The 26527-nt window shown below is 44.6% G+C and overlaps 1 protein-coding gene across 1 annotated transcript in view; it reads right to left on the bottom strand.

The window, feature by feature from the left end:
- The window catches only part of LOC115479606 (cytochrome P450 2G1-like), a 97908-nt gene extending 72991 nt beyond the window's left edge, over positions 1-24917 (bottom strand). The window contains exons 1-4 of the mRNA XM_030217626.1: positions 24665-24917; positions 16338-16500; positions 4241-4390; positions 946-1106 (exon numbers count right to left, since the gene is read on the bottom strand). Coding sequence (XP_030073486.1) covers positions 946-1106; positions 4241-4390; positions 16338-16500; positions 24665-24844 — 654 coding nt within the window. The 5' untranslated portion in view covers positions 24845-24917. The remainder of the gene's footprint in view (positions 1-945; positions 1107-4240; positions 4391-16337; positions 16501-24664) is intronic.
- Positions 24918-26527: the final 1610 nt, after the last annotated feature.

The following is a 26527-nucleotide window of genomic DNA, read 5'->3' as shown; positions in this document are numbered from 1 at the left end:
GGTAATTTAGTTTTTAATGCGCGTCCACTACGTGCGCCGGAAAATAATTTTTATTTTCTGTGGCACAGCAGAAACCGGACGATAATCGTCATTCTATGTGTGTGGATGATTACCACACGGTTAACATGTGAGACCTTACCGCTAAGCCAATCGGTGGCAGTAAGGTCTCAGACCCAAAATGGACATGCGCCAATTTTTATTTTGCTGCATGTCCATTTTTGGCAAAATAAAAGGCCTTTTTTTACAGGCACGCTGAAAAATGGATCTGCGCACACCCTGCCTTCACTAGCGCAGCCCATTTTTCAGCTCAGGACCCCTTAGGCATTTATGCAACATAAACCTTTAGGTGCCAGTTTATGCATGTATTAAACCCAAATAGAACCTGTAAAATAAGGGCCATACTAATCTATTCTTAAGGGCTAAGAACTCCCTCAAAAAGATGACCAATTAAGGAGCCCAGTTATAGAACTGCCCTTAAAGCTTTTCTCCCTTTGCCAATTTCTTTTAACTGGCTTTTTGAAAGATTAACAGAATGTTTTGCTCCCTTTGCCTGTTTTTTAAAACTGTTTTTTAATAAAAGCTTTAAAAAAAAGATTTTTAACCTTAGCCTATTTCTTTAACTGGTTTTTAAATAAAATCAGAATTGTAAATTGAGAGAATTTATCAGTATAACCCAAACCTCCCTTTTCCCTAAGTTCAAGACGGTGTCCCAACAAGTAAATACAGATGTAGATTCTGTCTCAGCAGTCTTGTAGGATTGCTATCTCAATCTTCCCTCCCCCTCCACCCATGAGAGGTCACTACTGCAGTAACTACAAGCTCACTAAGAAATATCACAACTGTGGTCACCATGCTCAAATAGCCTGCCTACAATGGGTTCCAAAGATCTCCTGTTCCTAATTGAAAAATCTAATTGTAACCTTTATATAAAGCTCAGTCCTTTACCTGTGCCAGGGGAGAGTCAGCCAGTTTTGAGGTCTGACTCTGCAGGTTGAGCAACTTAAGAAATGCCTCATCCTCGTAGTCAAAGCGATTACCAAAGACGATAGAGCAGATGATGTTGGAGACGGACCGGCTGAAATAGAAGGTAGGGTCGAAGGGTAAACCTAGAATAGGAAAAGAGAAGAGGTTCAGCATTCCTTAGAAAATAGATACCACAGGATGGGCAATTAAGGCATATCTTGAATAAGGAACATTACAAGCAGGCATGAAGGTAGTACTACTCGGTTGATTGCTAAATATTCTTACTTCCAGTATGTACAGTCTGTATATCATAAGGAATGGGCTGTGCCAGTCCTGGTTTTATGTCAACTGCATAGATAGACTTGCAGTTCCTATCTTTCTTTTTATTTATTTATTTTGGCTCACTTGTTTCCAGCTGAAACAAACCTATCCTCTCTTGGGTTATGGCAATATAGGCCTTCATTTATAACTACCCAAGGTTTTCCCCCTACCAACTCATCCCAGAACTCATGGCTCCCTCTGTGAATGTACTAACTAAGTTTGGCCATTAGGTGTCACTGTTGGGGTGATGGCTAAGACTCTTTCTCAAGCAGGCAAACACAGCGAAAGTGACACCAAAGAAGATGTAAAAAAAAAAAATGTCCAACAGACTCAAAGAGTTCACATCAGAAGTTTTATTCAAAGTATGCAATGGACTCGACACAAATTGTGTTTCGGCCATAGAGGCCTGCTTCTGGAGTCCCTAACATAGTAGCATAGTAGATGACGGCAGAAAAAGACCTGCATGGTCCATCCAGTCTGCCCAACAAGATAAACTCATAAGTGCTACTTTTTGTGTATACCCTACCTTGATTTGTACCTGTCCTCTTCAGGGCACAGACCGTATAAGTCTGCCCAGCACTATCCCCGCCTCCCAACCACCAGCCCTGGCTCCCACCACCGGCTCTGGCACAGATCGTATAAGTCTGCCCAGCATTATCCCTGCCTCCCAACCACCAGCCCCGGCACAGACCGTATAAGTCTGCCCAGCACTATCCCCGCCTCCCACCACCAGCTATTATAAAAACAAAAAATAAAAATAAATAAATAATTGCAACTACAGAGGAATGATGATACAGTGCAAAGAAACCATGTGTAAAACATACATTTCCACCAGGGGCGTAGCCAGACACCCAATTTTGGGTGGGCCTGAGCCCAAGATGGGTGGACAGAAGAACTCTGCCTTGTCCTACAAGTGACTTGGTCTCTCCTTCTGTCGCCTGCATACCATATGGTCTCTCAAACATCTCCCCCCCGCCCCCCCCCCCCCCCCCCCCCCGCATACCTTTTAAATAGATTTTCACCGGCAGTGAGCAGCAACTAATACACACTGCTCATGTTAGCCCTACAGCATGTATCAGTTGCTACTTGCTGCAGATGAAGATCTATTTACAAGGTATGCAGGAGAGACAGTTGTTGTGAGTTTTTGGCTGGTGGGTCCTGGGGATCCCTGCCAGCCACATCATAGGTGTGCTGCTACTGGATGGGCCTTAGCCCAAAGTGGGTAGGCCTGGGCCCACCCTTGGCTACGCCACTGATTTCCACCAACAACATATGGTGATATATGTGTTAATTGTAATAAAATCTGAAGTAATACATAATCAAATGTAAAAGAACGCCCAACGTATTACATTTATATATGGCATATGTAAAGAGTAAAAAGAGTGTGCTGGACGTGAGGGGAAGAGAGAGCAGGGCAAGCAATGGGGCAGTGCCGGAGACTAGCGCTGGACATAGTTTTCAGCTGGCAGGGGTTGGGGACCCTCACCAGCGAAGGTAATTGTGGCAGCGGTGCTTCAGCTGGCTGGGATTGAGGACCCCCGCCAGCCAAGATGTTTACAGCAGTGGCAATAGGCAGTGGATGGGGTGGCAACAAAAATGTGCCCCTCACCTTGGGTTTTGGCCACCTCCCAGCTCAAGGTCTGGCTACACCTCTGGCTTGGTTCATACCTCCTTAATTTATGCCCATCTAATTTTTATGAAAGATGTGCTTTGGCTAGCACACCCACTGAGCAAGGAGAGAGGGAGCTGGAAACAGCAGCAGAACCAGAAGAACTGTTGTACTGCTAATGGTGAGAGCTAGAACATGGAACTAGTATTTCTCTACAACTACACCAAATAATAGGAAGGGAGTAGAGATCAAGCCTGTGGAGAAAGTTGGGGACCAAGAGGGAAACCCCATGAAGATCTTCTAAGATAAAAAGCTGCCACCAGATTTCCTCTGTGGGAAAATTAAACTACTTATTATTCAAGCCTCCCAAGATCTGTCACTGTAAGATCTTAGTATCTTGATGTATAACCTCAGCACATCAACACACCCTGAAGTCTCTTTATATTTCTGAAATGTCCTTTAATGAATAATAAACAGTTTATCACAAATCAGAAGAGGTGCTTCTTAGCACAGAGCCTTCGTGTTCTGAAAGCTGCCTCAGATGGAATCAGAGACCTGAGGAAGAGGGCAGTTCTACTGCTTAGGTAGAAAAGTTACACAGGTAGAGATATATATGAGATATTTATGAGGTAAAAACCGAGTTCTCTCCAGTGAGTCTATGAGGACAAGTGCTGACAGAAAATAAGATGGAGACAGCCATCAAGTCAGTCAGAGAGAGCAACTGGACAGGAGAGGGGGGCTGCCTCAAGCCCACAGAACAAGAGGCCAAAAGGACCAATGAGGACAGAACCAAGTTAGGCTGAGCAAAAGGACCTAGGGAACAGCACACCACTAATAACAGTTTTCTAAACAAGTGTATCTGCACTACCTGTGAACTACATTTCACATAATGCCTTGCTTATTTAACATTACAGTGACTACATTAAACACATTACAGGAATCTATCCCAACCAGGCAAGGCTGTCAAAGGACAGAACACTTATAAAGGACTCGATAACTGAAAGCTCAAAGATCTGCTCAGGAGTATACAAGAGACTTTTGTCTACCATGTCTCTGCCCTTTAAACAGTTGCTCTGAAGCCTTGTGCCATTGTTCCTGAAATATCCATTTAATTAAACCCCTTTCATTCAGACTTATATTCTGGAGAGTGCTGATTGAGTGGATTGTTGTGGCTTTTGGCCTCCCAGCTCCTTCTGGTCCCAGCCTTGACCTCTTTACAAACTAAAAAATTGTTTATATTTCTGGTATATTAAATAAAGTTGAAATGTGAAATATAATAAGTAGCACACCTTGATGCTCACCAGGTGAAAAAGAGTTATACCTGTATTTAGCCACAACCACACATACATTTTGTTTTCCTGAATTCCTTCATCAGGAAGTGGGCTTCCTCCTGGATCCGCTCCTCAATGCTTCTCTTCCCCATTCCAAAATTCCGCATTGTCATAAGGGCAAATCGCCGAAGCTGCTTCCAGCGCTCCCCGTTGCTTGGGATTATCCCTGAAAAGGATAAAGACAAGACTGAAAAGACCCATGAAAATCAGTAACTGAAACCACCTCCTAGATATTTCAATGGAACCTCTGTAGACATAGAGGTGTCTTTTCAAAGCAGAATTTCTCTCTGATTTTTCAAACATTTAACAACTCTATAAAAATTTGCTGAAATTCATCCTGTCCAACATATCTTGAGGATAGTAACCTGTACTGATGGCCAAAACATTTGGAATCTTTCCTAGCAGCCTTCTAGGTGCCCAAGTGTTTTCTGTATTTCTTTGATACATATGAGACTGAAATATGTCTTTCAAATCATTCATGAAAGTATATGTTGAAAATATTTTTGTGTTTTTATTAGTTTTCTTGTGTATCTTATATATACTTCCTAAGTGAAGGCTTGTATTTTATAATTTAATTGACCTTTTTAATTATTGGAAATTTTGTTTAATAATATTCTCTCTATATTCTCTGTGCTTAGCATATTTAGGGTAGTCTGTATATATTTTGTATAGACTTCTGAAGCAGGCGGCAATGCCAAAACAAGGCCCCATGTAGAGTTTCAGTGGTGAATCACAATAAATCTATTTTATGTTGTTTGTAACAGTTTTTGCTTTATATTGGAAGACTTATCCCTGACCCTACTGTTCTTCATTTCTTCGTTTTCCGTGAGTTTTCTTTGTAGTGATCTTTTTCCTATTACAGGGGTGGAAGAAGTCCTGGAAACACCATAGGGGTGTAGGACTGTTAATCTGATCATGAGCCCTTGTGCCCGGGCCGAGGCTTAGGAAAGAGCTTGGCCAAGGCCTAGGGTAGACCAAACAGGCACTATGCAATACCACGGGCCTCAAAGCCCCACACACTCAGGAAAATCAACAAGCACCACCAGAAAAGGGAAATAGATCACTCAGGTGCCGCAAGGCCGATTGGGAACCCACTCGTACAGAGTCCAAGCGTGCGGGCCGCAAGGTCGAACTGGAACCGAATCATACACTAAGGAAGGGAAAAGATCAACAAGGGGTCCCATAAGGGACTGGAGCTCAAGCAGCGCACACAGCGCCAGGCAGTGATACAAAGGGAAGGGCAACTGACCAAACTGGCGGATACAGACTACAACCAGAGGGAGAGAATACAAACAAAGGCTAGACAGTAACCCAGGTAGCGGAGAGCAGAGCCCACAGGGAAAAAGGGAAAGCCAGGGTCAGAGCAGGACACTATAGACTCAGAACCTAAAATAGCAAAGCTCCACAGAAATGGCTGAGCAGGAAAAACAGACTGAAGGAAAAGGCTGCTAGAATTCCCCAGGCGGAGGAGGGCCAGGATCCACCAGGGCTAAATCAAACACAGTAAGCCAAGGGCAGAAGCAGACAGAAAGAAAAGGCAGCTTCTAACTAACTACAGCAGAAATAACAAACATAGGGCACCCAGAGTAAAAGTAGAACAGAAGGAAGAACTGCCTTCAAATACACACACAAGAAAAGGGCCAGAGCCCACAGCAAAATAACAAGCAAAAGCAGACTACAGAGAAAGGCTGCTTTCAAATATCAGGACAGGAAAGAAGCAGGGCACACAAAAGAACAGAAAGGGTTAAAGCAGACACCAGAGAAAGGCTGCCTAAAAGAGGCAGGGCTCACGAAAGACAAATACCAAGCGCTGCACATAAAGGGTTAAAGCAGAGTAGAGGGAAACTTAAACAAAGCAGGAATGAGCTTACTAGGGCAGAAAGGCTGCCTAAAAGAGGCAGGGCTCATAAAAGACAAATACCAAGCACTGTAGATAAAGGGTTAAAGCAGAGTAGAGGGAAACTAAACAAACAAAGCAGGAATGAGCTTACCATGGACAAATGAACACCACAGCCAGGCACTGAGAAACGAGGCAGAGGAGAGACAACAGACCCAGCTGCACTGCAGAGAAATAATCAAGGAAACGCTGGTTACAACCAGCACACATAGAGACCACAAACAAAGAGAAGAGAAAGCAAACTCCAAAGAATACACACTGTGCCACGAGCACAGACTAAGCAAGAGAACCAGAGCTCAGCTGAGAGGACATAACGCTAGATCACCCACTGTAGGGAGAGGTAAGTTTGAATAAGGTCTGACTTCTGATGTCTGCTGCTTCAGACATCAGCTCAATCCCTGACATGTCAATCAAAAGCGAGTCCCAGTCATTCCCCTGCCTGTCTCAGTAGAATCATAACAAGGACTTGTGGGATTTTTGCATATATAATGAAAATCCCACAGGCTCCACCAATGGTGATTATTGTGGAGAGTGTGATGATATCACTGGTTACCAAGTAGGGGTGTGTTCTGGTCATCTCAGAAATCCTGTCTATCCAAGGGAAATGGGAGCTTCTAATTGGTAGAAACACTAAAGTAAGGAGGAGTTAAATTCTGGAGGAATGTTTGAGAAATATAAAAGGGAAAGCACAGATTCAAACGTTGCCTGTTATCTCTGGCCTCCTGGGCCCTGACCTCTGTTCAAAGAAGAGCCCTCCAATCTGATGTAATGAATTCTTAAGACACAGCATAGTGGTGTTTACTAAACCAGTGAACACATTCAGCTATACACTTAAAAGATAGGCAGGCTTCAGAAGTGTCAACTAGACATCTGATTTAAACTGTATAGGTGTGTGGAAGAGGGGTATCTACTTCACCCTTTTTCAAAGGGAAACTACCAATTTGGCATCATTTGTAAGTTCTAAAGCTACATACTTTGCCCATCTTTAAGGCATGGGAAAAGAACTACCTGCAGCATCTTTACCTTCAAGCGTCAGCTTCTGAGCTGGCATTCTACCTCCCACCTCCTAAGAAGTGTGCAAGGACAAGGCAACTCCCTGACCCATGCCACTGAGATCCCCACAACTATAAGTATATATATTTCCATTACTACTAAGTACAGCTGACAGCTTTATTCTGTGCTAACTAGAGTGAATTTTGAGAAGGGAAAGAAGAACATCACAGTTCTCAGGAAGGAAGTAATTAATGTGAATTTGTATATAGTTGGAGAGACTCTGCCTTTATACTGCCTCTGCCAATACTGTCTCTGAATTTAAGTAATCAAGACTTTAAGTAAAAGATCCCTTTTAGTTCAGAACACATTGTGAGGAATATGAGGGTGAGAGGGAGAATGAAGGCACATGGAGGAACGAGGAGGCTCGAAAGGGAGGGAGACTGGGTAGAGAAAGGATGGAGTCTTTTCCCCTGGGGGATTGGAGAAAAGGAAAAGACTACAATTCCCAGCAGCTCCTGAGTAGGTCCCATGGTAGAAACAGGGACTTCAATCCCCAACAGCCCCCAGAGGAGATCAGGAGAAGGGCAAGAGAAGGGAGTTGGAAAAACCTGTCCCAGAGAACCAGGATGAGGGAAGGAGTTCTGAACCTGCCCAATCAAGCAAATGGAAAGCAGCTGATCAATGGATGTGGGGAGGAACCTATGAACTGGCAAGGGGAAGAAAAGGGGGAGGAACTAGAGCAAGAGGGGCCAATGGAGATTGCTGTTCTGACTAAACTGGATGGAAAGGAGGTGAAACAAGAGAGGGCTGCTCGGGAGGAGAGCCTGGTAGAAGAAGGGAAAAGGTGGCTATCCCACGAGGGGAGCTGAGAGAACAGGTTTACCACAGAAGGGTCATGCGGGTGGTGGTCAGGATATAATGCTGGCCTGGTTGGGGAGTTACCCTTGCCACTCTCCCTAGGTTGATTTCTTTTGAAAGGGAGAGAGGAGGAGTGGTGGTTTTGGGCATAACTGCTATACATGAACTGCTGGGAGTTTGAACCCTTTCTGAACTGCTGTGGTTGTGGAATTGTGTTGCATAACTGCTGACATGAACTGCTGAGATTTTGGAAACTTTTGGTTTTTTTGTTTTGTTTTGAATACTATGCTGTTGAACTGCTATGCTTCTTGAGAAATGCTGTGGTGGGAGCTACCTTTGGAGGAGCAGTTGACACAAAGGGATTACAATAATGATCTGACCTTGTGGATTGCCGTGTGCTCTTTAGCAGTGGATTACAGCACACAGCTCAGCTAAAGGGCTTGGGACTCAAGAGTTTCCCAGTGCAGGAGACTTTTCCAAGAGTCTCCCGGTGGTGGAGACCTTACAACATCCAACTGTGTGGTCTGCATTTATTGAAAGAGTGAGCAGTAAGTGAGTACAATCCAGCCTCTTCGGCCTTCTGGAATGTTTTTCAGTCCTAACCTCTGCACCAAGATAAATGAGATTATATATACCTTCATGGGCAGCCACCTAGGTGAATCTTGACTGCCTAAGCCCTGGCTCCCATTACAGGGCATAAATACCAAGGATAGTTCTGGGTACCCAATGGGGATGTGCACAGAGAAGTATTTAGGTGGGTTTTTAGGTTTCATAAGGCCTCAGTTTTGGAGGGAAAGTGCCATTTCTTTTGAATTGCTCTGTTGTTCATTTTAAAAGCGCAGATCTGCATCCTACAATCCAAGGCCTTTTGGGAGTTGGGCCCTAAGGAATCACCCAGATCTCAGGGCAACAGTAAAAGAAAGGCATTCTAGGAGAGAAGATGTGATTCACTTTATCCTATCTCCCAAGAAGCAGACTGAGTTCTGATTGGGAAGAAAGCTGCAGAGCCTGTGAGGCTGGTACCCTTAGATCTACAGTGGTCAAGGGAAAAGGAAAACAGGGACTACCCTGAGCAAAGTGTCAACACAGAAGATGAACTCCAATGCAGACAGGAGGTGCTAGCCTGGACAAAAGAATCCAGAAGGAATTGAAGAAATGGGTGTGTCACGAACTCAGGGAAACGTGAGCTCCTGGGCACGTGAGCTCCTGGGCCACTGCCGACGAACGGCAGTGGCAGGCGAAATGTCCAACTAGAACTGGACTGAACAGGCAGGACTGGAACAGATTAGAAGTTCAAAATCACACAGGCAGGAACAGACCAGAAGTGCAATAAACACACACACCAGAAGTGCAATACTGAACCGGCAGGAACAGACCAGAAGTGCAATAAGCACACAGGCAAACTAAGAAACAGCACTTGGCTAGGCAGGAATGGGGAACACAGGAACTGAGCTTGGCTAGGTAGGAACAAAATATACAGGAGCAGAACTTGACTAGGCAGGAACAGGATACACAGGTGCAGAATCAAGTAAAGCAAGAAGAAAGACACTCAAATGGGCTGCAAGGCCGAACTGGAACCCGTGCACACCAGAGCCCTCTCATATAGGCCACAAGGCTGAACTGGAGCCCAAGCACAAAGGCAGAAGGCAAAAGAGAAGGCACGTACACACAGGCAGAGGCAAACACGAGAAGGCTGAACATACACAAGCAGCAATGTTGCACTGGAGCCCACAGAAACACAAGGGCTGCAGGCAAGCCCAAGCTCACACAAGCATATAAACAAGGACCTAGGCAGAACTCAAGGCAGAACAAACGAAGTGGAACACGAGGCAAGGCAGAAGAGCTAAACCAGCAAAAAAGCAAGGGACATGACAGAAGTACCAACCAGGCACACAGACAACAGGCAAAAACCAAGACAGAAGTGCTAACCCTAGCACACAGGCAAATAGGCAAAAACCAAGACAGAAGTGCTAACTGTAGCAAACAGGCAAAAAAATAAGAAACAAGGCCACACAGGCACACTAAAAAACAAAAGAAGGCAGAAGTGCCCACACAGGCAAGGAAACAAGGCAGAAGTGCTACACAAGCACACCGGAAAACCGACAAGGAACAAGGCAGAAATGCTACAAGCACACAGAAAACCTGGAGACATTTGGCATTGCAAAGGGCCTGTGTGAATGTCCTCACGTTCCTTATGAGAGCCTTCACTGATGATGTCATGATTACAGGAAAGAGGCTTGAAACACACTGAACACCAGATTGAGACTTGAAACACACAAGAAGTGGTATAAGAGGCAACAGTGCAAGGTAAAAACAGACTGGAGCTACCTCTGAGGCTGACCACTGGAAGACAAAGAGGCTCATTTTCAAAGCACTTAGCCTTCCAAAGTTCCATAGAAACCTATGGAACTTAGCCTCCCAAACTGCTTTGAAAATATGCCTCAAGGTAAGTCTGAAAGTGGGATCATGACCACAGTCGTGACATATATCCAACAAACATCCACAGCCTAACCTTGAGAACAAAGGCCCCCCAACATCATGGATGTCCTGAACCCTATATCTAGGGTCCGGTTCTTCGGGCATGGTACAAGACATCAGTGCTGGGGAGGAGGCTTCTTCGTACAACTGCTAGGCAGAGTCAGGGTCTTGGATGCAGCAATAGAAGAAGTCATACTCAGAAGGAACCCTCCCATGAGGAGATCCACAACCTCCTTGCCCTCGTGGCATATAGACCTAGTAGCAGGAACTGGGCTAGAGCCAACACCCAAACTGGATACAAGAAGTAGGCTGGAACACGGACCAGAATCTGGAGCAGTACTGGGACTGGAATCCAAACTGGACTCAGAATCTTGGCTGGAACCAGACTGGACTCAGAATCTTGGCTGGAACTGGAACTTGGACTGGAATCAGAATCTTGGTTGGAACCGAAACCCGGACTGAAATCAGGAGCTGGGCTGGGACTGGAACCCAGACCAGAATCAGAATCTTGGCTAGAACCAGAACCCAAACTGGACTCAGAATCTTGGCTGGAACCAGAACTGCAATCAAAATCTTGGGTGGAACCAGAACTTGGACTGGAATCAGAAGCTGGGCCGAACTGGAATCCAGACTGAAACCAGGGCTAGAAAACTTGTTTTGTAAAGCTTCAAATAAAAAAATTATTTGTTGGAAGCATAGCTGGAGGGATGATTCACTCGAACTGGCATCAGAATCTTGGATAGAACTGGAACCCAGACAGGAATCAGGAGCTTGGCCGGGACTGGAGCCCAGACTGAAATCAGAATCTTGGCTGGAACCGGAATATGGACTGGAATCAGGAGCTTGGCTGGAGCCTAAACTTGAGCTGGAATCAGGAACTTGGCTGGAACCAGGATCTGGACTGGAATCAGAAACTTGGGTGGAACCAGAATCCAGACAGGAATCAGATGCAGGGCTGGGACTAGAACCTGGACTGGAATCAGGAACTTGGCTGGAACCAGGATCTGGATGGGAATTAGAATCTTGGCTTGAACTGGAATCTGGACTGGAATCAGGAGCTGGGCTGGAACCAGAACCCAGACTGGAATCAGGAGCAGTAGACTGGAACCCAGACTGACATCAGAATCATGGCTGGAACCGGAACCCAGACTGGAATCAAGAGCTGGGGACTGGAATCCAGACTGAAATCAGGGCTAGACAAATGGATAAATAAGGTATCAAACAAAATATTAATTTGCTGCCAGCACTGCTGGAGGGAAAATTCTGCTGATCTCATGGCCTGTGCAAACTGTCACGAACTCAGGGAAACATGAGCTCTTGGGCCACTGCTGACGAACAACAACAGCAGCAGCAGCAGCAGCAGCAGCAGCAGGAGAGCCTTCCAACCAGGACTGGACTGAACAGGCAGGACTGGAACAGTCTAGAAGTGCAAAAGCACACAGGCAGGAACAGACCAGAAGTGCAAAAAGCACATAGGCAATACTAAGAAACAGCACTTGGCTAGGCAGGAATGGGGTACACAGGAACTGAGCTTGGCTAGGCAGGAACTGAGTACGCAGGAGCAGAACTTGGCTAGGCAGGAACAGGGTATGCAGGAGCAGATCTTTGCTAGGCACGAACAGGGTACACAGGAGCAGAATCAAGTAAAGCAAGAAGAAAGACACTCAAACGGGCCGCAAGGCCAAAATGGAACCCATGCACACCAGAGCCCTCTCATACGGGCCGCAAGTCCGAACTGGAACCCAAGCACAAAGGCAGGCAGAGGCAAGCACAAGAAGGCTGAACACACACAAGCAGCGATGCTGCACTGGAGCCCACAGAAACACAAGGGCTACAGGCAAGCCCAAATCTCACACAAGCATATAAACAAAGACCTAGGCAAAACTCAAAGCAAGGCAGACAAGGCAGAACATAAGACAAAATAGAAGAGCTAAACCAGTACAAGAGCAGACAAACAAGGGACATGACAGAACTGCCAAACAAGCACACAGACAACAGGCAAAAACCAAGACAGAAGTGCTAACCCTAGCATACAGGCAAACAAATAAGAAACAAGGTAGAAGTGCCCACACAGGCAAGGCAACAAGGCAGAAGTGCTACACAAGCACACCGGCAAACTGACAAGGAACAAGGCAGAAGTGCTACAAGCTGGAGACTTTTGGTGTTGTAAAGGCCCTGTATGAATGTCCTCATGTTTCTTATGAGAGTCTTCACTGATGATGTCATGACTACAGGAAAGAGGCTTGAAACACATTGAACACCAGAGTGAGGCTTGAAACACACAAGAACTGGTAGCAGAGACAACAGTGCATGGGAAAAACACACTGGAGCCACCTCTGAGGCTGACCACTGGAAGACAAGGTGAGTCTGAAAGTGGGATCATGACCACAGTCATGACAGGGGTCTTTTCCCAGAATGAGTATCCTGCTGCTTGATATCAAGAGAGCAGTCCAGTGGTACGAGACTGGAGCCAAGCTGGAAGGTAGAATCCATGAAGAGCTAACACAACAGTGAGCTGGGAAAAGAGGTGTCCTTCAAGAGAGCTAAAGAGGAGTATTTAGTGTGGAAGAAGAGAGAAAATGTGTTTGAAGTGAAACTGTAGTGTCGAAGTGTCTTCCGAAATACAAAATGTACCAAATTAAGTTGTCAAAAAATTAAACAGTAAAGTTGGAATTTCAGTCAAGCATCATAAGAGTGTTATGGACTTATTTCTTAACCACCCTCTGAATGAAGACAGGAGCATTTGAGTAGACATGTGGAGGACAATTCTATACCTGGGTGCCTGTTGGGAGCATATTATATAGAGGGACATAGGTGCCTACTTTCCTTTATAGAATGCTAGCATACCAGTCAAAATATTTGCCTGTAACTTAAGTGTGAGCACTTATGCCAGCCACAGAGCAGGTATAAGTGCAGGCGCCTAAGTGCCAGAGATTCTTGTGTAACTTATAATATTCTAGAGGTTACCCACATAAGTGTGCAACCTTCCTATACTTCACTCAGACTCCGTCCATATATGTGCCCATCTGTAAACTATGCACTTGTGAAGATAGGCACATAGTTAGACAGATCAATATTCAGCCAGCGGTGGTCATCACTGGCATGGAATATCTGGTCTAACCAGACAGCCACTGGCTGCCTGAACTTAGGAAGGTCCCAGCTGAATATTGGCTGGGACCCGCATAAGTTCCTCTGTCACTTTCTTCCCCCCTATCCAATTCCAACCCCCCAAACCATCCCTCCCGAACCTTCCTCCCTAAGATCAGACCCCCCCCCCCCCCCCATCAGAGATCGTACTTCCCCCTGGGATCTACCTTACATCCCTAATAATCCAGAGGGGATATCCCAGGCAGAAGCAATCCCCACCCCCAGAAGCGATCCTAGTGGCTCAGGGGTTCTTTTACTAAGCCGCGGTAAAAAGTGGCCTGCGGTAGTGTAGCACATCCATTTTTGGTCTCTGACCTTACCACCAACCATAGACCTAGCGGTAAAGAATTTAGGCGGTAAGGACCTACGCGCGCCAGATGCCACTTGGTGCGCGTCCCCCTCAAAAATTATTTTTCAGGCGCCAAAAATGAAATTACCACAAGAGCCATTTTGGCGCATGTTGCGCACACATAGAGCCTTACGCAGCTTAGTAAAAGAGGCCCTCAAACTAAAATGGCTGCCGCAAGCTCTAGCAATAGTTTCACAATAGATCAGCCTTCCATATATGTCCAGATTAACAGTACAATGTGGCAAGCAGAGCCCTTCAGGCTCTGTCCACCAAAAACGAAAGGCAGCTCTGGTAAGGCAAATGAGATGCAGGGAGTAATAGCTGTGAAGGAGAGAGTGGTTAAGGCCACACTAGTGAGATTCGCAGAGGGGTGTGATGACTGAGGCCAGAGAGCAAAGATTTGCATTTTATGGGGGTGGGAGTGGCTATTGTGATGGGGATGAGTAAGTTTGAGTAGGGTTGCTGGGTGACGGAGTTGATTGAGACCAAAAAAGAAAAATTTGCTGGGATGGAGGAGGTGCATTGATTTATACAGGGCTTGTGTTAGACATTCAGGGGCCCAGGGCAGAAATCGGAGAGGGGGCCCAAAAGCTGGCATTCAGCCTAAGCCTCCTTTAGCTTGAGGCAGGTTTGGGCCCCCCCTCTCATGGTATGGGGGCTCAGGACAATTGTCCTGTTTACCACAATCTAATGCCAACCCAGGATTTATATACCCCAGTAACACCACTGGATAAATCTCAGTCTTTGACGTTTAGTCTCACTCACTTGGGGGTGAAAGTTTCTTTTTTTAGGATGGGCCACCCTTTGACATTTCTGTGCTCTCTCCCCTCATCTGCTGTCTGTCTCCTTCACCATTCTCGATATCCAATTTTCCTTGAGATGTTCCCTTTTTCTAGCATCAATCCCCTATGCGTGTCCCCTCTTTACTCTGCACCTCCCTTCCTCTCCTTCTCTCCCTCCCTCTGAAGCTGCTCATCTGCCTCTCCTTTTCTCCCCTACCTCCTATTACATCTTCTCCCTGCCTCTCCTCTATCCCCCATGCATAAGAACATAAAAACATAAGCATTGCCCTGCTGGGACAGACTGAGGGTCCATCAAGCCCAGTATACTATTTCTAACAGTGGCCAATCCAGGTCCAAATACCTGGCAAGGTTCCAAAAGAGTAAAATACATTTTATGCTGCTTATCCCAGAAATAACCATCTTAATAATAGCTTATGGACTTTTCTTCTAGGAAATTGTCCAAAAAAGAAAAATCCATGAGCCATTATTAAGTTGGATTCCCTGCTTGCATCATCCCTCAGTACATGGTCATTGACACTCTGTCCCTACCCTCACATCTGTCTTCTGCTTTTCCACCACTACCCACTGCATCTTTCCCTAGTCTCTTTGTCCCACCCTTTCATCTTCTTCCTGCCTCTCTTCTCCTATCTTCTCTCCAATTGCATCTGCCCCATGACTCCCTTAGGTTACCTGAGCCACTCTTCCCCACCACTCTGCCAGCACACTACAGGCATATTCAAAACCTGCAGTATGCAACAGAGAGGAAGTAGAACAGTGAGGAACAGTAGCATAGACTCCCACTGCTCAGAGGGCAGATGTAATTGGCAGGAAGAGAAGAGAAAAAAGACAGGAAGAAGATGAAAGAGGACTGGGGAGGAGAGACTGAAGGAAAATGGAAGGAGAGAGGGAAGAAGCAGTGCACTCTGCTCTGGCTTCAGCTGGTTCATCTAGATGTTTAGTTGCTAGGGTCTGGGGAACCCCTATCAGCCCTGTTGCTCATCCTGGTGACCTTTTGTTTCAGCTGAGAGAGCCTGGGGAGTCCTGCCAGCCTTGCTGCGCTATGGTCCATCTCTAAATGCATGAGATAAGGTGTTCACTGCATGAAATCCCTTCTGATTGCATGAAACTCATACATAATGCATGAGACTTTGTCTGAGAGGATGGAAAATCATCTATCAAGAGTCCAACTGTGTAAACCTTAATGGCCTAGATCTGAATCTTCATTTGTGCTCAAGAAAGGACCTTCACCTACAGCCCCTCTTTGTAATAAGGATGTGGGAAAAGAGGCTACAGATAAAATAAGGGACCAGGCACACAGAAAGAACAAGAGAGGACCAATGACTCAACTCAGATACCACAACCAAGTGTACTTAGGATACAAATGTATATTTGAGAGGAAAGATAATGAAGGGCAAGATGATTTCTTTAACTCTTTGCTAGTCTGAAATGAGGATGTGTCACATGGCCAGTTCCTATATGCCATACTGTCTTTGGCTCCTCTATATCCCTCTTGAGGCATGGAGTTCTTCTAATAATGTATGCCAAAATGTCTGAAGGTACAAAAATGCATGCAGTAGGTGTACCAAGAGAAATTTCAGTATTTCCTCACCGTATTCACTAAAGAACTTTCGAAATCCTGAAACCATCGCTCTCTCACCAAACACATCTGCATTGTCGATGAGTGCCTCCTTCACAGCATCATAACCATTTAGTACCACAACTGGCTGGGTTCCAAAATACACCAGGTATACCGACCCATATTTGTTGTGCAGCTGTAAAATACACACAAAGAAATAAAAAGTGCAGTGCTGGAGGTTGACTATGCACAGCCATTAGAAGGACTTAGGTGTGATTTTTGGTCCAGGTCCTCCAGCTATATTATTCCTAGGTCTTCCATTCCCCAGGATGGCCAGAGTTAGGCATGCTGCAGATATGCAGCCCCTGGTGAAAGGGAGTTCCTTTCATGGCACAATTGCAACCTTGAGTGGCTGGTTTTAGAAGCCACTGGAATGACTGTACTATCTGTGTTGGAAAAGGGATATAAAATTGGGCAAAAACTCATTATGCAGTTGTATGTAAACTATCCCAAGTTCCCAATGAGCTGGAAACTGAAGTGAGGAGGAAGAAAACAGCTGACCCCCCCTCTTCCCCTCCAAAAAGAAGTACCATTTTGTGTCAGATAAGTGGTCTATTGAGCTCAAAATCTTACCTCTGACAGTGGCCAACTTGGAATTGTTCATTAGATCTTAGTGGAAAGATTAATATATTATTGCACACTCCCAGTACAGGTGGCAAATACCAAATCCATTTAGGTTTAATGAACCTGCCTTCCAGAAACATAGACCTTTCTTTGAACTAGATCTACTGATTGCATTGACCAGATCCTGTTGCAACCAATTCAACAGTTTGTGCATTGACTGAAAAATATACTTTCTTTAAAAAATCTGCTATCAGTTTGTTTCATAGAATGCCCTGTAGTCCTACTACTTTTGGAAAAGGTATATAATCATTCCCTATACATAACTGCCCTAGCCATATGGTTATAAAAGTTATATAGAAAGGTAAATTGCCTAATAATTACTAAATAGCCCACCACTATCCGTATAAAAAGGAGCTGGGTTACAGACAAAGTGAGGGTGGGTGAAAAAATAATGCCAATAGTAGCAATATTCATCCAGTTGTACGTTTAGTTTAGGTCTGTCACATAGCTAATAGATTAAATCATGTTACTACTCAGAGAAGAGCACTGGCTTTCTGTCATGGCACAAATAAATTTAAACTTCTCATACTCACCCTTCATGCCCTAAAGTAAATGCAGTATGCACATCTGTTCTATCTGCCTACATTTACCTGTTGTGTTTGGTCGTGAGCCCTTGGGCCTAGGCCAAGGCCTAGGGCAGGCTGAGCTCATGCTAGCACAGGGACTAAAAGGTTACAAAACCCAGCATGCTCAGGGAGACCAGAGAGCACTACGAGGGAGGAAAAACAACACTCATACGGGCCACAAGACTGAACTGAACCCATATGTAATAGAGCCCAAGCAGACGGGTGGCAAGGCCAAACAGGAACCAAAACACACAGGAAGAAAGGGGAAAGAAACAGAATAAGGTCCGCTAAGAGAATACTAACCAGGCAGCACACGCTGTGCAAAATACAGCCACAAATGAAAAGTCAAAAGACCATGCACACAGGCATAAACAATAACTAGAGGGTTAAAGGAAACTCCACGCAAAAAGATTGCTCACACTGTGCCTAAAAGCACAGTAACTCTCACAGGCTCAAACAGCAGAAACAGCAAGTAAAGGGTTAAAGAGAAATCACACAGATAGGCAGCTCAGAGCTGTGCTAGAAACCACAGTTAAATGGAAGAGCAGCCCAAACAGATTCAAACAACAGATTCAGCAAGTAAAGGGTTAAAGGGAAACCATACAGAGGGGCAGCTCAGGGCTGTGCTAGAAACCACAGCTAAACAGAAGAGCAGCCCAAACAGAATCAAACAACAGATTCAGCAAGTAAAGGGTAAAAGACTAACCACACAGAGGAGTAACTCACAGCTGAGCTAAAAAGCACAGCTAAATGAAGAAGCAAGTTCTCACAGAGACAAACAGCAAATACAGCAAGTAAAGAGTTAAAGGCTAACCACAGAGAGAGAGAACTCACACTGTGCCACAAGCACAGACAAAGGGAGAATCAGAAGGTAAACTCACAGCTGAGGGAATTAACACTAGAGCATCCTATACAAGCAGAGATGGGCTTAAATAGGGTCTGGCATCTGACATCATCTACCTCAGATGTCAGTCCAATCCCTGACATAGCCAATCAGGACCGAGACCCTGTCACTACCATGCTTGTCCCAGTAGGTTCATAATATTACCGTGGCCCCTGCATGTCAAATGAACAGAATATCATCCTTACATGCCATCTGCCAATCCTGATAACCACCTTTGACATCACTATATACTATCAGCCACCTCTTTCCAACCCCTATGACATCACTGATAGAGTCCTCAGGTGCATATGAGCAGGTAGCTGACATACATGTCCCAGAGCAGGTGTAAATACCAACAGAGAAAGTTTTAAAAATACATGTGTATTGCTATTGTAATATGGGGAATATACGTATTCTGATCAATATTCAGCGGGCAGTAGTCAGTGTTTGTTTAAATGCTGACTGTCATGGGCTGAATTACAGTTAGGCTCTGATATTCAGTGTCGGCACTTATGTGGATTCTGGCTCTGGCCATGCCCAGAATGCAGGTGGCCAGGTGAGATATTCAGCTCGATGCCTGGCTAGCTAACTGGGTAGCAGACTGAATATTGCATTACCTCCTAACAACCCCCCTACCCCTATTTTTGAATTACAGGGATAAAGACTGAAATATTCTGGTAGAAAGGCAATTTACTTAAGAGGTGTTTAAAAACTAGCAGAGCAGAAGCATTTTGGATTGTGCATTTTGGTTTGGACTGTGCTGTGTTAGCAGTAGGTGACCCACACAGCCACAAGACTTACCCAGCAACAAGAGTAAATGATCACTGAATTTTTGTCATTTTTAGAATCTTTTTGCGACTTCTGCAAAAGTTTTTGATAAAATTCAAATTTGGTGTCTTTTCTGCTGATGGTCCAAGCCAGCAAGTCAGTATGGGAGTGAACATCATAGCATGAGCAGTTCATGCCAAAGAGGAATGACATCAGTGACATGTGGACTTGCCCGCCTATCAGCTAGCACCAGAGTACATGCAAAGGGCCGCACCATGAGGGACTGGTGTCATTTTGAGGAGGACCTAAGTAGTGAACCAAGGTGAATTCAAGCACTCTAGTCATAGAAGCAGACCACAGTTATCACAAGGCCTACTATTCAGCTGACTAGTGCCAATTAAGTTGAAGAAGGAAGTCACCATCAAGGGACAGTTGCACTATCTACCACAGCAATGTACCATTGCCTGCAAACTCAAGTGGCCAAATTTTCTGTCATAAGTGTCCACCAAGAGCAGAAGCCATGTGATCCTCCACTGTCAGCACTGCAATGAGAAGATCTTCCAATCGAAGGAATCCTCTGATTTCCAGAGAGGAGAACGCTAACCAGAAGCAAGGCATCAAGAAGGAGAGCATCCAAATCAACTATCTGCCACAAGGAGCGGATCCAGACCAGATAGCAGAGGCCCACTAGACACCAGGTCTAACAAAGTGAGTACCAGGGAAGGGCTTGCTTGTCCCCCAGAAAGCCCCTTTGGGGCCCCAGCAATTCTGTGCCCAGCTAGTGAGGTCCAGTGAGCAGAAAAAACTAACAAAGGGATTGGGAAGGAAGCAGGCATAGCAGAAGGAGGAGCAAGGGAGGTGGTCAAACCAGTAAAACCATGTAGGCTGGCAGGATCCATGACATCTTTGCAAATTACCAGTTGGCCAGTGAAACCACTCATTGCTGTGCCTAGATCATGTGGCTAAGGAAGGGCTGCCATCCAGAAGGTGTATGAGGATGCCATGAGAAAAACATCTTACCTTCCACCAACCATCCTCCAGCCTGTGCTAACTTAATGCGCTGAACGTGTAGAGAATTTGAAAACCCACAGCACGACATCCTCGGCAGTTGTATCTGTGACCAATGGTTGTGCCCACCAAGTGAAAAAAAACTCCCAAACTTTAATTTGAGGCTACAGTGCTGGAAAATGTCCTGGAGTCTGTGTACCTGGCCCTGGATAGCTTGGCGGAGAGATCATCATCAGGTGTATCCATGGAGTGGAGAATCTCTAGCCCCAAGATTGGAGGGATGTCCTCAGGGTCAATGGATCAGTATGAGAAGGTAGCAATGGATTGAAATCAAATCCCCTAATCCTCTACCTGTCTCCTGAAGAAATAGACCTGGCAGCTGTGCCTTTACTAGCAAAACTAGTAAGGGATCCTTGGATAAAGCATGGAATAGGAGGAGGGAAAAATCTTTCTATAAAAAACATTTAAAATGATAAAAAATTCAATAAAAGTATTTGATGTTCAAAAAGATTGTTCCATACAAATGAATAAACTAGGAAATTTATAATACATGTTCTACACATCCTCCTCCACTTCTATCCTACTATCAGTTGGTGTACCTCAGGGCTCTGTCTTGGAAGCCCTTCTTTTCCCCATCTATACTTCTTCACTTGGTGCTCTGATCTCCTCCCATGGTTTTCAGTATCACCTTTATGCCGATGACTCCCAGATCTACTTCTCCACACCAGAAATTTCAGCAGGAATCCAGGCCAAAGTCTCAGCCTACCTGTCTGACATTGTTGTCTGGGTGTCTCACCACTATCTGTAACTAAACATGGCCAAGACTGAGCTTATCTTTCCCCCTAATCTCACCTCTCCTCTTCCCCCATTCTCTTTTTTCTATGGATAATACTCTCATCCTCCTTGTCTCATCAGCTCATAACTTAGGGTCACCTTTGATTGCTCTCTTTCTTTCTCTGCACATTTCCAACAGACTGCTAAAACCTGTCGTTTCTTTCTCTATTGACTGATCAAAATAGAGGAAACAGCACACAACCACAGAGAAGGAGACAAAGATCATATGAGCAGTACTCAAAGTCCTTTATTCATATACACAAACTCAACACAGACCTGTGCTTTGGCTAAAGGGTCTACCTCAGGAGTCTCTTATCAGATGTAACTGTAGTGTATAATGTTTCTGTTGTCTGTAATTAATTATTAGTAGTTCTATCAACACATTGCTGGACATCTCTCACACATACAGAGTCATAACCAAAATGTATCCCTTCCTTTCGGAGCATACTACCAAAAACCTTATCCACACTCATCACCTCTCGCTTAGACTATTGCAGCTTGCTTCTCACAGGTCTCACACTAAGCCATCTCTCTCCCCTTCAATTTGTTCAAAATTCTGCTGCATGACTTATATTCCGCCAGTGTTGCTATGCTTATATTAGCCCTCTCCTCACTTCATTGGCTCTCTATCCATTTCCGCATTCAATTCAAACTCCTCTTGTTGACTTACAAGTGCATTCACTCTGCAGCTCCTCAGTACCTCTCCCCTCTTCTCTCTCCCTACGCTCCTCCCTGGGAACTCTGTTCATTGTGTAAATCTCTCTTATCTGTCCCCGTCTCCTCCACTGCTAACTCCAGACTCCGTTCCTTTTATCTTGCTGCACCATACGCCTGGAATAGACTTCCTGAATCAGTACATCAAGCTCCAGCTCTGGCCACCTTCAAATCTAGGCTAAAAGCCCACCTTTTTGAGGCTGCTTTTAACTCCTAACTCCTATTCACTTGTTCAGTACCCATGCCTGTTTTATTATTCCTACCTTAAGTAATGCCCTTATCCCTTATTTGTCCTCTTTGTCTGTCTTAATTAGATCGGATTGTTAGCTCTGTCAAGCAGGGACTGTCTCTTACATGTTTAGTGTATAGCACTGCATACGTCTAGTAGCACTATAGAAATAATAGTAGGAGGAGGAGAAGAGCACCTGCCCAAATGGAGCCATGTGGAAAGAACCATTAAAAAATTAGTATCGGAGGATTGGCAGGTCTGGTACCCTTTATTACATTTCCCATGATGGGTGTAGTTGAATTAAAATGAGATGCCTGGGTCCAGGAAGAAATATACAATTGAATGAAGCCTGACTTGACAAACACCATTTTTGTATCTGATAGAAAAGCAGTCCAAGGACTAGGAGATTGGGAGATCCATCTGGAAACATGCTATTATAGTAATGGACGAAAGACTGAGGTTCAAAAGCTACTCTATCACCTGGATCCTCCCCAGACGTTTAGTGAAGAAGCCTGACCCAAAATGGTGCAGAATTCAGACCAGCCTATAAAGGTCCTCCAAATTTGGGCGTGCAGGCCTGAAATTCAAATAACAGAAATATAACGCAATGTCAGCACAATACTAATGAAACATCTAATATGCACATATTAGAGGATTCAGACAACATAGATATGATGCTAATACTGTTCTATATACCATATAGCAAGCTGAGGAGCCAAGTGTAGATATATAGATGGGGACAAGATGCATGGTACAGAGTCAGTTGGGATAAATAGATGAGTGGCTAAACTCAAGGCAAGTTCTTTGTATTGCTAAACAAGATACATAAACTGATCTAATGTTTAAAAAATACACAAATAGCTCCCAGGTGCATAGCTCCTTTACCTTGGGTGCTGAGCCCCCCAAATCCTCCCAAACCCACTCCCCACAACTCTACACCATTACCATAGCCCTTATGGGCGAAGGGGGGCACCTACATGTGGGTTCAGTGGATTTGGGGGGGGGGTTGGAGGGCTCAACACTTAGCACCACAAGTGTAACAGGTAGGGGGGGGGATGGACCTGCCTGGAGTGTACTGCACCCATTAAAAACTGCTCCAGGGACCTGCATACTGCTGTCAGGGAGCTGGGTATGACATTTGAGGCTGGCATAGCGGCTGGCAAAAAAGTGTTTTATTTTTATTTTTTTAGTGTGGGAGGGGGTTGGTGACCACTGGGGGAGTATGGGGAGGTCATCCCCCATTCCCTCTGGTGGTCATCTGGTCAATTGGGGCACCTTTTTGAGGCTTGGTCGTGAAAATTAAAGGACCAAGTAAACCTGGCGAAATACTGATTAACGCCGCTTTCTTTTCCATTATCTGCAAAAGCCGGCCATCTGGTAGCCACGTCCATGCCTGCCCATGTCCCGCCTTTGCTTCCCCACCGACATACCCCCTTGAACTTTCGCCGGCGAGGCGACGGAAAAGCGGTGATGGATCAAAAACGCCGCTTTCGATTATACCGATTTCGCCGCTTTTGAGAGATCGCCGGCCATCTCCCAATTTATGTCGGGAAATGGCCGGCGATCACTTTCGAAAATAAGCCTGATAGTTAAGGAAGTGACGTAATTATTTTATTTTGGAAAGTTAGGATTTATGGGTAGATTAGACTAGGGACTATAAGTAAAGAATAGAATAGGAAGCATAGTTAAGGAAGTGATGTAATTATTTTTATTTTGGAAATTTAGGTTTTCCACAGTGCAGAAATCCAGATTTCTGATAGGAACACAGCATGCACACACATAGATAAAAAGGTAGCTTTCTTTCCTTTATTTTTGTGTAAAGATAGTCCCAGGTTCAGAAGATTATCTCCTGAAAAAGAAGGAGGGCTGGCCCCAACGCTACAGAGAAAATAAGACATTGGAAATCAGATAAGTGTGCTTCAGCAGTGCACACATAAACAGCACATTCCAAGATTGGAAAGAATATACTTTTAACAAGGTGATTTATTTGAACCAAAGAAGTACATACTTCCCTGAGGGAAAAAAAAAAGGTTTATTTAGGGTACTTACCTGAATTAGTAAAGGATTAAAAATCCATTCACCAGGAAAGAATTAACTCTTTAAGTTCTGGACTATCTGTACTGAGGGATACACTCTCAGAGGTTAATACATTGTACTACTTATCTGATCTTTGTACTGTTTGAAGAAATGTTCTTATCTAGAAGATTTAAAGTCAGTTAAAGGAAATTGTCTTTAAAGGAAAAAGGTCTATGAAATAATTTAAATACAGTTAATGTAAAAATTCAGCTGAATTTCAACCTATTACAAGGAGAGTTAATGTCCATTTTGCAATCATAAGAATGGTTTATTAAATTGTTTATTCCAAAGTGTATCTTCATATGTAATTCAAATTTAAGCAACTTTTAATATATCTACCAAATAACCTGTTATTTAATAAATAATTAATAATCAAGAAAGACAGTGTAACATCTTTTCTCTGAGAAGATTTTTTTTTTTTGGAGGAGGAACTTGAGACGAGGTTAGTGTGTTAATGAAGCTTTTCCCTTGTCTTTAAATGAACACTCTGTCTGAAGTAATATTAACAGGCCACCGGTGACACATTACAATCTTATAAGGGTACATGTAGGAAAGAGTGAGTTCCTGGGACTGGGGGGCTTACATTATGCAATCTTACCTTCCTGAAAGAGTTCAGTACGTCATTGGGCCTCAGCTGCAGGATGTTGCCTATGAATGGCAGTGGGGTAGGACCTGGGGGCATCTTCCCCCACTTCTTGATACTCCCCCATGCTGATAGAAAGACCAAAAAAGATAAGAAGAAGATGAGGACGAGAGATACAGCACCTCCAAGTACCATTTTGTCAGCTGTGGAACCTGCCAAGTGTGATTTTGCATGCTGAGAGAGCAGGGTCCTTTTTATAGTGTGCAGTAGCACTCAAAATCAGCAGCATTCACAAGCTGAACTTTAGACTTGACATAACTTGATAAAAGGATGCTGGCAGTGTCCCATGTCCTGGCTGGCTAGAGCTAGTGGAAGGCCAAATGAGTTCAGACCTGATATCAAAGCAGGGCATAAAGCAAAGATAAACACAGATAAGAATATACTAATCAGCAAAACAACAATGGACCTTGGCTGTCTCCTTGTAATTATACAGTGCTATGTATTAGCATAGGAACATTTCAACTCAGCTGACTTTTCTATGGCCTATATCCATGTGATTTCTTTGAAAATAATCTCCCAGATTCTATAAAGGTCCTCCAAATTTGGGCGTGCAGGCCTGAAATTCAAATAACAGAGATATAATGCAATGTCAGCATAATGCTAATGAAACATCTAATAAGCACATATTAGAGGATTCAGATAACATAGATATGATGTTAATACTGTTCTCATATACCATATAGCAAGCTGAGGAGCCAAATGTAAATATATAGATGGGGACAAGATGCATGGTACAGAGTCAGTTGGGATAAATAGATGGGTGGCTAAACTCAAGGCAAGTTCTTTGTACTGTTTAACAAGATACATAAACTGATCTAAGTTACAGTCAGTGTTGCCAGGTGGGCGGTTTTACCGCCCAATTGGGCGGTTTTCCGCAACCCGCCGAGGGTAAATTTTGCCCGCGGCGGGTCGCGGTTTTTTGGGCTTCTTTTTTTTCTTTTCTGCGGTTTTCAGGCGTTTTTTTCGGCCGCGGGTGGTGGGGTTAATGACGTTTTGGGCGGGGTTAATGACATTCTGGGCGGGGCCGATGACAGGGGGCGGGGCCGGTGATGGGGAGGCGGGGCCAGTGACAGAGGAGGTGGGGCCAGTGATTGGGGAGGCGGGGCCGATTACGGCGGGGGCGGGGGTGATGACGCGGGGTGGGGGAGTCAGGGGCGGGGTTTGAGTTTGGGCGGGCTTTGGGCTGTTTTTAGGCTGGATTGGGTGGGAAAAAAAATTTCCACCTGGCAACCCTGGTTACAGTGTGTGTAGCAAGTTAGTCCAGGTGCATAATGAGTGTATTGTCAGTAACCCTATATAATAAAGGCTTGGGAGAAGAGCCAGGCTTTCACCTACTTCCTGAAGTACAGGTAGTCGAGTTATACATAGCACAACTATGTGTAACTCAAGACTAACTCTTGAGTAAATTCCAGAGTGTGGGGGCTGCTCCTGAGAAGGCTCGCTGGCAGGCATCATACAATTTCTTGTGATGAGGGAACAGATAGTGATGATCCTTGAGAGACCTTTAGAGGTCTCAAAGGTGTCTAAAGGGCTATCTTGTTTACATGTAGTTTTAAATTTAGCTCTGTAAGGTACTGATAGCCAGTGTAGCTTTTGCAGGAAGGGTGTGATGTGATCATGCTGCTTGCAGCCTTTTATCAGTCATGCTGCAGCATTCTAAATTTGCTGGAGCTGATGCACTCTGTTTGGTTTGACCAGTGTACAGGGCATTATAGTAGTCTAGTCATGATGTTATCATGGCATGGATCATTGTTGTCAGACTCGTCATTTCAGTATATGGAGAGAGAGTTCGTAGCTGCTGTAGGTGATAGAGACAAT

Source organism: Microcaecilia unicolor, chromosome 11, assembly GCF_901765095.1.
Source record: "Microcaecilia unicolor chromosome 11, aMicUni1.1, whole genome shotgun sequence".
Classification (NCBI taxonomy): domain Eukaryota; kingdom Metazoa; phylum Chordata; class Amphibia; order Gymnophiona; family Siphonopidae; genus Microcaecilia; species Microcaecilia unicolor.
The sequence above is the reverse complement of the archived record's forward strand: the minus strand, read 5'-3'. Positions and strand labels throughout refer to the sequence as shown.